The sequence below is a fragment of the Mauremys mutica genome, chromosome 1 (genome assembly GCF_020497125.1).
Source record: "Mauremys mutica isolate MM-2020 ecotype Southern chromosome 1, ASM2049712v1, whole genome shotgun sequence".
Taxonomy (NCBI): Eukaryota; Metazoa; Chordata; order Testudines; family Geoemydidae; genus Mauremys; species Mauremys mutica.
Genome location: NC_059072.1, coordinates 158,315,200 through 158,327,373, shown reverse-complemented (window position 1 = coordinate 158,327,373; position 12,174 = coordinate 158,315,200). Strand labels below are relative to the sequence as shown.

The 12,174-nt window shown below is 42.1% G+C and overlaps 1 protein-coding gene across 3 annotated transcripts in view; it reads left to right on the top strand.

Annotated features, from left to right (window-relative positions):
- The window catches only part of CHD1L (chromodomain helicase DNA binding protein 1 like), a 54,046-nt gene that overhangs the window by 7,473 nt on the left and 34,399 nt on the right, over nt 1-12,174 (top strand). For 2 of the 3 annotated variants that reach the window (XM_045001211.1, XM_045001208.1), the window contains exons 2-5: nt 4,405-4,517; nt 5,373-5,476; nt 8,635-8,749; nt 10,313-10,344. In XM_045001211.1, coding sequence (XP_044857146.1) covers nt 4,428-4,517; nt 5,373-5,476; nt 8,635-8,749; nt 10,313-10,344 — 341 coding nt within the window. In that variant the 5' untranslated portion in view covers nt 4,405-4,427. Of the gene's footprint in view, nt 1-1,015; nt 1,258-4,404; nt 4,518-5,372; nt 5,477-8,634; nt 8,750-10,312; nt 10,345-12,174 lie in introns of those variants that run through there. The other variant, XM_045001210.1, reaches the window with a different exon arrangement.

Below are 12,174 nucleotides of genomic sequence, written 5' to 3'. Positions count from 1 at the left end.
CACACAGGGACGGGGAAAATGCAGCGGGACGTTGCCTATAGGCGGTTAAAGGAGGCGCGTGGTGGTGTATTGCACTGACGGGTTGCAGGGGAAGTGAACGTAGTTTGTAGAGGTAAATGAGGCAAAAATCCCCCCCCCCCAGTTCTCTCCTTCCTGCAGCAGTAAGTGCACAGTCGATTTCACTGTTTCCCCTGTATAATCAATTATGCCCCAACTCTTTTAAGATATACTTGTGTGCAAAACTTTGCATAGCCCTAATCCTTTGATTAACTACCTGATTACCATTATGGTTTGAAGACCAATTGATCTCAATGGAACAATTCACACGTATAAAGTTAAGCAGGTGCACAACTGTTAGTAGGCTTAAGGCCCAATCACTTTTATCCATTATGTGTTTTTCCCATAGTAACGAGGGAGAGAAAAAGCTATAAAAACAGAAAAAAATATAGTAAATACAGTTGTCATAAAGATTAATGTTTTAAACGTTTTTCCTTTTGACTTTTTTAATGACGGTTTCTAGTTGATAAATTTTGGGATGCTCTGATAGAAAGTGCTAGAGAAATGCAGTGTGTTATAAAGCGAGTTTTCATCTCTTTATTTCAAACGTCAGACAAGAAACCTGGAGTGGGTGAGAAAGCAGAGAACTCTGTGGCTTTGCAAGTTCCCCTCCTAAACAGCTATGTTGTGAGTTGAAGCTCTTATGCAGCTATGCACAGAGGTGGTGAGAGCCAGCTGAACCAAACTTTAAACCCTCTATGATGGAAACGACTTCAAGCCAGGGGGTGCAGTAACACCCCCCGAGTTACCTGTGCTTTTGCACACCGGCAAAGCTAGCTTGCCTGGAAATAGCATCCCAGGCGCTGTGCCAAGAAAAATGCTACAGCTGTCCAGCCTCTCATCCAATCCACAGCTGTGAGCTGTGTCTACCCAATGAGGGAAGTCCTCTTGTGAAACCAGCCAATCCAAGACTGCAGGGGGGAGCTGCATAAAGACCGCGCGTCAATCAGCCAATGACGTAATCACTCTTACTTGCATCCTTCCGGGACAATTCTGCCGGGCCGGAGGGGTTTCCTGTGACTGCTGCTGGACTGGGTGGGCAGAGCCGCTCTGCGGGGAGCCAGTGGGGTAGCACCCTGAGGCAGGGGTATTTGCAGATCGCGATGTCTCACTTCTTCCAGACCGTGTGCAATAAACCCACAGCAAGGACGGGCGGGCCAGGCGTTAAGGAGAAGGACTTGCGCCAATGGGGTCTGACAGGTTAGTGGGGGTGGCTTGAGCTGCCAGAAGTTACTTGTTTGTAGGGTAAAGTAAGTTAAGGGTTTGCTGATCCCGAGGGTGTCAGTGTCCCGGGCACATGGTGTGTGAAGTGGGGTGAGACTGCAGGCAGTTCTTCTCCCTACAGCAGTGAGAGGTGGCTTAGAACTGGGTACTAGTAATACATTACCTGGGGCAGGGTCTGCTGTCAATTATGTTGTTGGAAATCTAAATAAACTCCACTCCAGTTAATGCAGTTCTCTAGCTAACCTGGTCAGGCAGTGCTGTAGTTAAGAGCAGAATTCGGTTTTGTGGAGTTATTCTGGGATTACACTGGTGTAAACTAGAATTTGGTTTACTCTGCCCATTTTTATGGTTAAGATTTTTTTTAAATCAAATAAACTGCTGTATTTATCTTTCCCCATGGAAACTGTCCAGCTCTCTCCAGCTTGGAGAATGTAGCTGTACACACAAAAAAGTTGGAAATGTTACATATTTCACTGAAACACACATGGCAAAATCCTTCCTCTCACATGGAAGTAAATTTAAAAAAGGGGGACACGCCTTCATTTTGGCAGGGGGACAGGCTCTAAGAATAACAGCCACATGGTTTTGTTTTCTAAAACAATAGCCTAGAAAGCAAGAACTATTTTTCTACCATCAGCATTTCCAAAACTAAGATTATTGTAATGTTAGGAAATTGCAGAAATGAAATAAATCCACATTTAGTATTCCAGTTCTCCTAGTGTGCCTAACGGTCACTCTCTCTGAAAAAAATACCATCTGCCACAATGCTATGTTTATTTTTTTTTCTTGGTCCCGATCAACTGCAATCAATTAACTCTTATACTAAAGTCTTAGAATAATATAGAGACTTTCTGGAGGGAGGCTGGCTTGGGTATGAGACTTTACATTTGCTCCTATTCTCTGTTCCTTACTGTAGAGAATGGTTGTCTAACCCACTTGCTACATCTCTAACCCTCCCAGGTTGTAGTTCTTCAACCTGCTTCTTGACTGTCTAGTTAGAGCTCAGGCGTTGGAAATTCCTGGACTCCACTCCTGACTTGTTCTACAACACGTCCTGTGGACAAGTCCCTTCATTTGTTGGAGCCTAGGTTTCCTTGTCTGTGAAATGAGGATCATTATTTCTAACCTATCTCAAAGTAGGCTCGGAAGCTTGTTTAACAGGCGTAAGGTGCTTTCTGCTCCTTTGATCGCAGATGCTAGTGAAGGGAAAGTATTATTTATTATAATCCATTGCAGAGCAATTCTCCAGTCTGCTTGTTTGCACACTCTACATCACAGCTGGGAGCTATATTTCAATCCACTCTCTGCGTCTTTCACGGAAACAGTGGGAGAGGTTTCACGCTTTATAGCAAGGAATTAAGGTGTGGGTCACAGTATCGAAGCCAAGGTATTGAAGAAAAAAATACAGGAGTCCTTAATTTTTATTTTTATGTTGTGACTATAAATATGTACTGCTTTGCAGTGGCGGCCACAATACAGTACTTGCCTTTACTGTGCCCTACCCTGTTTTAAATATAGAAAATCCAGCAAATAGCTTGTTTAGAAATGATTACCACACCATAGTAAATGCTGAGACCAAGACTTTCAAGAGTGGGAGCCTGATGTTAGACACTTAAATCCATATTTGAGTGTCTAAACAAATTACCTGAGTTGCAAATGAGGCTGCCTTTTTAGGTGTCTGACTATATATTTGAGTTCCACTGAGGTGCCAAAATCCACATTTAGGCACTTAAATACATGGCCTGACTTTAGGTGCCCACTTTTGAAAATCTTGGCCTAAATGTCTCAAGCTGGGTAACAAATCAGTTGACGTTCCTGAAAATTGTGTTCTAAGTGACTTTGGCCGATACCATGTGGGAAGTTTCTGGCAGAGTTTAGAATAGAGCCCAGCTCTTCTGCCCCCCACCCCCTCCAGTCCTGTGCTTTAACCACAAAATCATCCTCCATCCCCAATGCAGGCAGACAGAAAGACAGTTCAATACAATCACCTTATCAAGAGTCTGTTATATTAATGTCTTCAGTGAGTATGAACAGAGCTACATGTAGCACAATTGATGACTACAGAGGAGGACACTAAAGAAATCTGGGAGTGGGGGGACTTATTTATTAGTATTTTGGTTAAAACTCCTGTAGCAAGAAGTATCCATACAGAAAGCTCCAGGTGCTTTTTAGAATGCATAAAACTCACAATAGCAAAGCATCAGTAATAGTAAACTTACTAGACCAGAGGTTCTCAATCTTTTTCTTTCAGAGCTCCCCTTCCCCCTGCAACATGCTATAAAAGCTCCACAGCCCACCTGTGCCATAACAACTGGTTTTCTGCATATAAAAGCCAGTCAGCCTTAGGGGGTAGCAAGCAGGGCCATTGCCATAAAGCTACCTAGCTCAGGCTTCAGCCCTGGCTGGTAGGGCTCAGGGACCTGGGCTTCAGCCCCATGCAGTGGGGATTCAGATTTCTGCCTTGGGCCCCAGCAAGTCTAATGCTGGCCCTCCTCGGAGGCTCCCCTGAAACCTGCTCGAGGCCCCCTAGGGGGCCTCGGACCCCTGGCTGAGAACTACTCTACTGGACTACCTTATTCCTCAATTTGCTGCCAATAATTATAGTAACCTAAAATACCCCACCTTCAATATTCCCTCAGAAAACTTCAATGTGTTCCATCCCCAAACACCGGTGAGAAAAGATGAGCTTTGTCATAGGTTAACAAAGCTGCACCCTGGCAGACCAGGGTGCGGGGGGTGTAAGTTCCAAACTTGAGGACCCATCATGGAAAATTCCACTCAAGAATTTCCCTCCTGTTTAATTTGAGGAGATGCACCAGTTCAGGCATCTCCTCCACTGATCTCAGCTGCAGCAGTTTGACATTTGTAGAGAAATGATCTACCAAGCAGGCAGGTCCCAAATCATTTAGGGATTTATTAGTGAAAACCAGGACCTTAATCTCCACCTGTAAATGAATTTGAAGCCAATGCCATCTGTAAAGTACTGATGCTATGTGCTCTGGGTTGGTGGGCTGGCAGGCATATTCTGCACCAGTTTCAGCTTCTGGATAGTCTCTGGATGTAATGCCAGGTAAAGTGCATTGCAGTAGGATGTAGCTTTACACTATTTACTTTTATTTCTAGGTATCCAGCTCCGGTCCTACCAAATGGAAGGAGTAAAGTGGCTAGTACAGTGCTACGACATTCAGCACGGCTGCATCCTGGGTGATGAGATGGGTCTCGGAAAGACTTGTCAGGTGCATTTTTTCATTACTATATAGAAAAACAACTTGGCCAAATTTCTGTTTTCCCAGTCATTCCTACAAGGGGCAGAAAAATACCAACGATCAAACCAAGGATCAAATTCTGAAGTGCATACTGCAAGGATTAAAGCCTAAATCTTGATTCCTTTTGTGGTTACTCAGGCAAAACTCCCTTTGACCTCAGTAAAGGTTTTGCCTGAGTAACACTCAGTAAGGACTTTATTTCTTTTATTTTTATTTTAAGGCAAAATGATCTTCTGTCAAGAGACATTGCATTGAACATTGTGGATAAAAGTAATGATGGCCATACATGAGACACTCCTATTAAGTTGTAAAAACAACATACTATCACTATAATGGTGATGTCATTTTGATGCAAGTCTGGGTAGATTGTTTTATGAAGTTCAGTTCTAGGGTCAGAGATGGGTAAAACTTGTAGATTTTTTCATATTGATTTTTTGTGACAACATTTTTCAAAATACGTCTTGCAAGTTTTGGAGAATGAGTCTGATGTGCGTGTTCATCTGACAGTATTCCGTGCATCTTAAATAACAAGTGAATTGTTTTAAACATTGACATGGAATACATACTCTTCGGTCCTTGTGAGAGAGAAGATTATTTTGGGAGGGGATTATTGGGTCTGAGTTGCGGCATTCAGACCTATGGAAAAGTTTAGTCTGGACTTCTTTTGATTTTGGATTATTTATTTATTTATTTATGGTCCTGTTTTGCTGTAGAGAATCTGCAAGGGCCAGCTGGGAGGCTGTGGGTGTGTTTAGATATAGGGCTATGGTTTGAGTCCATTTCTAGTTATTGGAAAATAATCTCCTCTTTGTCTGTGTGTTCTAGACTATTGCTCTGCTTGTTTATTTGACTGGAAAGTTAAACAAAAGGCCATTTCTGATTCTTTGTCCTCTATCTGTGTTGAGCAACTGGAAGGAGGAGCTGGAGAGGTAAGCCTCAGCAATTATATCATCATCTTATATCTGTGATTTGCAGATAGGGTTGCCAGTTATGGTTGGACGTGTTCCTGGAGGTTTCACCACATGACATAATTTTTAATTCCTGGAGACTCCAGGACAATCCTGGAGGCTGGCCACCATAGTTGCAAAGGTCCTCTTAAAATATGCTCAGTCACCCACGTGTGAGGTTTTTGTTTTGTTTTGTTTTTATTGAAATGCAGCCATTGAAACTTCCAAGTTGGATGACTGGATGTTTTTCTTAAAGAAAAGCAATTTAAAACTCATGATTTAAATCTGCAAGCAGGGAACCTTGATTTAAATCAACTTTTAATCTTGATTTACATTTGTACTTTTTACTTATTTCTCTAAAGAGAGCTTCATTCCCACAGGTTGGCAAACATTAAAACATATTGACTTTCAATTAAATATAGTTTCTGTATTAAATTTGGTACTCCTTTTTGCTAACCAGAGGGATACATTATAACTATACGTATTTATTTAAGAAATTATATGCCTTACCATACATTTATTCAGATTCTTAATACTTACATTTTTATTATGTGAGAACATGGTGAATGATACAGTTCTTATTTATTAGATGCTAATTAATTTATTTCTTGTGATTTGTGTCAAGCTCTATATGGATGGAAATTGGAATTCAATTACAAATCTACAAAAACAGCATATTACATTTGTTTTTATTAGCTAGATAAAAATACCTTAAATGTGCTGGATACATAAGGAAAAAAAAGTATCAAAATACATTTTGCAATTAATACTTATTAAAAAAAGGAAATATTATTCACTGGCTGTGGCTAAGTGCTACAGTAATACAAATAATAATAATTGGTTGTTAGTGAATTTAAATGATTGTTTCTGGTCTCCATGTTCTTCAAGATTTTTGAACTAGTAGGTCTCACCCTCTCACATCTCATTTTGATTCATAGACTCGAAGATAAAAACCAGCTTTCCTGCTTTTTCAACTCCCAATCAGCTTTTTAACTTTGAATGAACTAGTCATTGAAATAAACTAATTGAATAAACTGAAATGAAGAAAATATTCTCTCTCTACTTACAGAAGAGACTACAGCTGTCAAAAGCACTTCAACAGTTTCTGGTTCCAGGTGCTTAGCCAGTGACTTCTACCATTTCAGTGGTTTGACTTAAAACTTCAGCAGCGAATATGTACTACACCTCTACCTCGATATAACGCTGTCCTCGGGAGCCAAAAAATCTTACCGCGTTGTAGGTGAAACTGTGTTATATCGAACTTACTTTGAGCCACCAAAGTGCGCAGCCCCGTCCCCCTGGAGCACTGCTTTACCGTGTTATATCTGAATTCATGTTATATCAGGTCGCATTATAGCGGGGTAGAGGTGTATTTCATAGTTTTTATGTAATTTAAATGATTTTAGTAGATCATAGTACGTTTGGACCTTAACATATATTGCCATAATTTCAAATTTAACTTTAAATAGGTTTATTCTTTTAAAAATGTATTTAAGTAAAAAAAATCCTTTTTTTTTTCAAAATAATTGATGTTTATCCACCCTGTCTCTTTCTAAGAGAGATGCTCTAGTTCAAACAGGAATTATTTCAAAGAAGCCCTACAGCCTGCATTATGCAAGTCAGCCTAGATTTTTGTAGTAGTCCCTTCTGGCTTTAGAATTTGTCCATCTGTGAAAGCTACGGCACAAAACAGCACCATTCACAACGAGCAGATAGTATTCCTTACACCACTGGGATGCATTGGATTGTCCCCTGTATAAATGTTACCGATGATGATATTGGGTGATCTATGGCCCAGCTCCAGTGTGCACTTTCCTGCTCTTATTGTTTTGGGCTGTAATCTCCATGCTCAACATCCATTAGGCAGAACCTCATTGAAGGTCATGAAAGCTTTTCTTGAGTGAAGGATAAGGCCCACACTATTAAGTCTGCACACAAAAGCGTGCACTTCTATGCATGCACAAATTGGGCATGACAAACACCCTTATAGCTGCTCATATAACACAGACTTTTCATGTGCATTTGATGTACTGAATGTGCAGGGCCCAAAGGTCTGACCCTGAGGGGAGGGTCAGAGGATTAGGATCAAAAGAGGAGGAGAGGACTTCAGAGGGTTTGCAGGAGCGTAACGATTTCTCAGGAGAGTGAATAGATGCAGTTTAGACAGAATTTCTTTACCTAGGGGATGGCTGGGGAAATATGGATCGATATGCTTAAATTAATGATATAGACAAGTAGTGACTATCTGCCCAAGAGGGGAGCTAAGCAAATGGTTTTGTTGGGAAGTGAGAGAGAATTCCATTATCATGACACCTCTAACTCTGCTTTCACAGTATTTCTTACCTCCTTCTCTCTCCAGCTTATAAAGACTGTGGGGATAGTTGTGTCCTGTGCAGAGCTGGGTACTGCTGGATCTTCTGGCTAGGGGAGTTTTGGGCTCATGCCCAAACTATTTGCTGAGGGAAAAATTCCCATTGACTTCAGTGAAAGTAAAGAGCTATGAACTGGGTGCTATGAACTTGACTTCAGTGGGATATGAGGGGGAATGTGGTGCATTGCAGGATTGTTCTCTGCAGCTAATCAGGAGATAGAGCCAGCCTCCTGCTGACACTCATGGGAACCTATTGCTTTAAAGGATCTCTACGTTGCAGATGGAACGGGGGGCTTTGGATCTTAGCACTAGATTTGATCTCGAGGTGTAGGTTGGAGGCTGAATCACGGCTGAGGCTCAGGTTTGGCAAAACCAAAATCTTGCTGCCTTTTTATCAGATTTTTCAGCTCAGTATGGTGGAAATCCCATGAGTCTGGTAGGTCTCACAAGGTTTCCCATCTTGAGCATCAGGAGCCATGAGAGAGTAGCCATTCTCATAAGATTTATGGACTCCTCCAATCAGAACCACAAAATAGGATCCAGCCTGGATCCAATCCCATCTGGGTAGATTTAGAGTGAACGACTTGAATCCAAACCCCATCCTCCAAAACCTCAAGGTGTTTGGATCTGAGTTTGCAGTTTTGGCCTTTCTCTGGTTTATACACCGTTTGATAGCCTGGGTTCAAAGCAGACTACGTCCTTTATTTACATGAAAGCCTGGCCTAGCTCACTACTTTGTTTGTTTGGTTTTTTTTTATAATGAAAACAGATTTGCTCCAGGTCTTTCCTATGTGGCATATGCAGGAGACAAGGAGGAACGGGCCAAGCTTCAGTGGGACCTGAAAGCGGATTCTCATTTCCACGTGCTGCTCACTACCTATGAGGTACTTGTCAGCAGGCAGGAGCATTACCTGTGTGCGGGACACAGCTTCATTTCTAGCCGGAGCCTCTGAACAATCACATTTAGTGGAAGTTTCTGCTTGTATTTACCTTCCCTTTCATCCCATTCAATGGCTGCTGTAGGATCCTATTCCACATTCCTTACTCAGCTAGAAACCCGTTCTCAGGCCTTTCTCCAGTGAAACTCCCATTGAAGGTAGTAGGAGGCTGAGCTGAATAAGGAGTGCTGAACAGAGCCCAGGATTAGGACCCAGTCTTGCCCTTACTGGTGCCAATGGGAGCAGGATTGGAGCCAGCTGGAACAGGATTGGGCCCTTAGTCACTGCTTTGGCCTCTCCTGCAGTTATTAAAACAATGTTCTGTTGCTTAATTATTCTTGAGGGGAAAATAAAAATCTTCTCCATTATAAATCGCTCCTCACGGGAGTGATTTAGCATCATTCATTCAATCCATTTTTTAAAATAAACAAACACCTCTACATCAGTCTAGTAGTGGTAACAGGTCTCCCTCTTAGCTCCCCATTAGCTTCCGCCATCTGATTTCTCTGACCTTTCTTCATTGCTTCTGCCCCTTTGCTTCCCCTGTTCTGGGGTCTCTCGTTTTCTCTTCCCCCTTAGATGGTTTCTGTTTGTCCCATGCTGTCCCTGTCCGCCTTTCCACTCTCGCTGCTCCTTGATCCTGTCTGTGCTCTGAGAATACTTATCCTGAGGGCACTAAAGGGAGGGAGACTTTCACACTGGAGGAAGCTTGAGAAAGTCCTACCTATCCATGCATAAATTCACTTGACTAGTATTTCTCTTTGCTTGCTCTTGTCAGTGTTGAGGTCTGTGCTTTTAATAAGGGCTTTCTTCTTGACACAGCCCAGCTTCTCCTCCTTTTTGAGGGTAGACGGTGTGTGTGCGCTTGTGACGTTAGCAAGTAGTTATGATGCCACAAATTCATCATGATCACTTATTTTAATGCAGGTCAATGAAGAGGGAAAATGGGACATGGAGGGGACATAGATAACGTCACTAGTTCTCAAATGTGGGGAGAAACATTGCGTGAGAAAGCATGACAGAAGTGAAAAGTCTTGGCTGAGAGCGCTGAACATTTTCCCCAGCTAAGAAGTCTCTTTTAATAATATTTCTTGGTTGAGCTTTTCTGCTTGTGTTTTGTATTGTATTTCCGATGAGACTCAAAACTAAGGTCCTGGCAACTTATGGTCATTATAGATCCCAGGGCTCTTTCCATAAGAGCAGTTTGGGTGTCTAGGCCAAATTGCAACTCCATTAATTACATTCCATCCTCTAAATTCTTCCTGCAGTTTCAATTTTCTTTCACTTTCTCTCCTATTCTGTTGTGTAGTCTTGTTATGTGCTGTTAAGTAGCTGCCATATTCCACTCAAGAAGCAGCTGTAGTTCAAGGGTTTGTGAAGTGATCCTTGTCTGTGAACTGTTTATATATCAGTTTGTTATATTAGTAAATAACTTCAGGATATGTCCTGTTCAGAGGTGCTAGATAACTGTAAGGCATTGTGTGTAACACTGATTTTGTTTGATTACAGATTTGCCTGAAAGATGGAGCATTTCTAAAATTGTGAGTTTATTTTTATTTTATTAGGGTTTATACAATAGGTCTGTCAACAGTTTGTCTAGGCGCATTGATATGAGGTCACATCTCTGTTTCACATGAGCCATTGACACTGTTCTTTGATTATTAGAATTTTTCTTCTAGAAACTTTTAGTGAGGGATCTTTTTATGTTCAGGCACATTGTACATGAGCAGATCCCCCCCCCCCCAGCCTCTACAAGAACAATTTTCAAGCAGATGAAATAGGAAATATTGTGCACTGGTCACACATAACTGGCGTAAAAGGAGTGAATGGATTTTTGCTCCCAGGTTATCTCCCAGGGATCGTACGTAGAGTAACAGTCTGGTAAAAGTGGATTCATTGGTTTAGATCAGTGGTTCTCAACCTATTTATCATTGTGGGCCGCATATGTGGCCCATAATGTGTTACCTGGGCTGCAGGATGAGAATTGCAGTTCCCCTCCAACCCTCCCACAGCTCCCTATGCCTAGTGTCCCCAGCCCAGAGACCCCTCCACAGAGTGGAGCCAGGAGCGGAGCCTCAGGTACTGGGGTGGGCAGCAGGGACCTCGGACCCTGCTGTGTGGGGCCGGGCGGCAGCCTTGACCCCCGACCCTGCTGTGCAGGCCAGGCAGCCTTTAGCACACAGCTGAGCTGCAGCTGTGGGCTAATAGGGCCGCATGTGGGTTGATATCCGCTGGTTTACATTATAGGTACAAACTTTGACAAAAGTGAATTGCATTATCATATGGTGGACACATGACAGGATCATAACCTAAACTGTATCACAGCACATTGCTAGTCCAGCAGATCCTTTGCTCTTTGAGTAGTTATCTCACCTTCTGGTGAGATCTGGATTTTATTAGCATAACCAATCGGTGGCAGATATTTCTGTCGTGATCACAGAAGATTTTACATAAGGCTGTACTTGTACTGGGAAGGGGTTTGGATATCTTATAACAATAATGCTGATGCCTTATAATACAAACACTTAGTTATGAATTCTGGAGGCAATCAGATGAATGCTTCAGGGACTCAATAGGAGTCAAAAAACAACTGCCCAACCCCATCCCTTCAGCCTCAATTCACAACCAGTCAGGTGTATGATGGGGCTCCTCTGGAGCCTCAAGTATTAGCCACTGCTAGAGACAAGATACAGGCTTCATGAACACATCATGGTAGAATCCATGTCTTGAGCTGGTAGTTAACACACCGTGAAACATTTTGTGTATATTGTAAAAAAATAAAACCGCAGAGAATGCATTCAGTCCTCTTAGTTCCAAATGACTTTCTGCTTAATTCCATATTGTTTTGTGTAATTTACACCATCAGTGCAGTATGTAGAGTAAAGAATGTCAGGGGGGTTAAGTGATTTGCCTGTTATCACATAAATGTCAGACTCAGGACCAGTCTCTTGGTTCTGAAGCCGGTGCTTAACCCACGAGTCCTCAGTGCCTCTAAGAAATGTCACTCAGATTCTTTGAGCCTGAATTGTTCCATCTGAAAAATATGGCTAATAATAATAATACTTCACACGTTTTCATCTGTAGATCTCGGAGCACTTTACAGAGGTGGGTAGGAATGCAGTGCACCCTGCCTTAAGAGTGTGCTTTACAAGCTTAGCAAAACAAATGATATACTGTATATCCTCAGCACATGATTTTCAAAGGCTCACTTGGCCAAGTGGAAAGCCGTCTTCCTCCATAACAAGGCTGTGATGTACATCTCAGTCAGGTCTGTTTCCCTGTGAAATGGCCAGCTTCTCCCCCAGCTGTTCAAAAATAGCTCACAGGAATATTTGTTTATAATGGAAAAGAGTGTAATTTTTTTTTTTTTT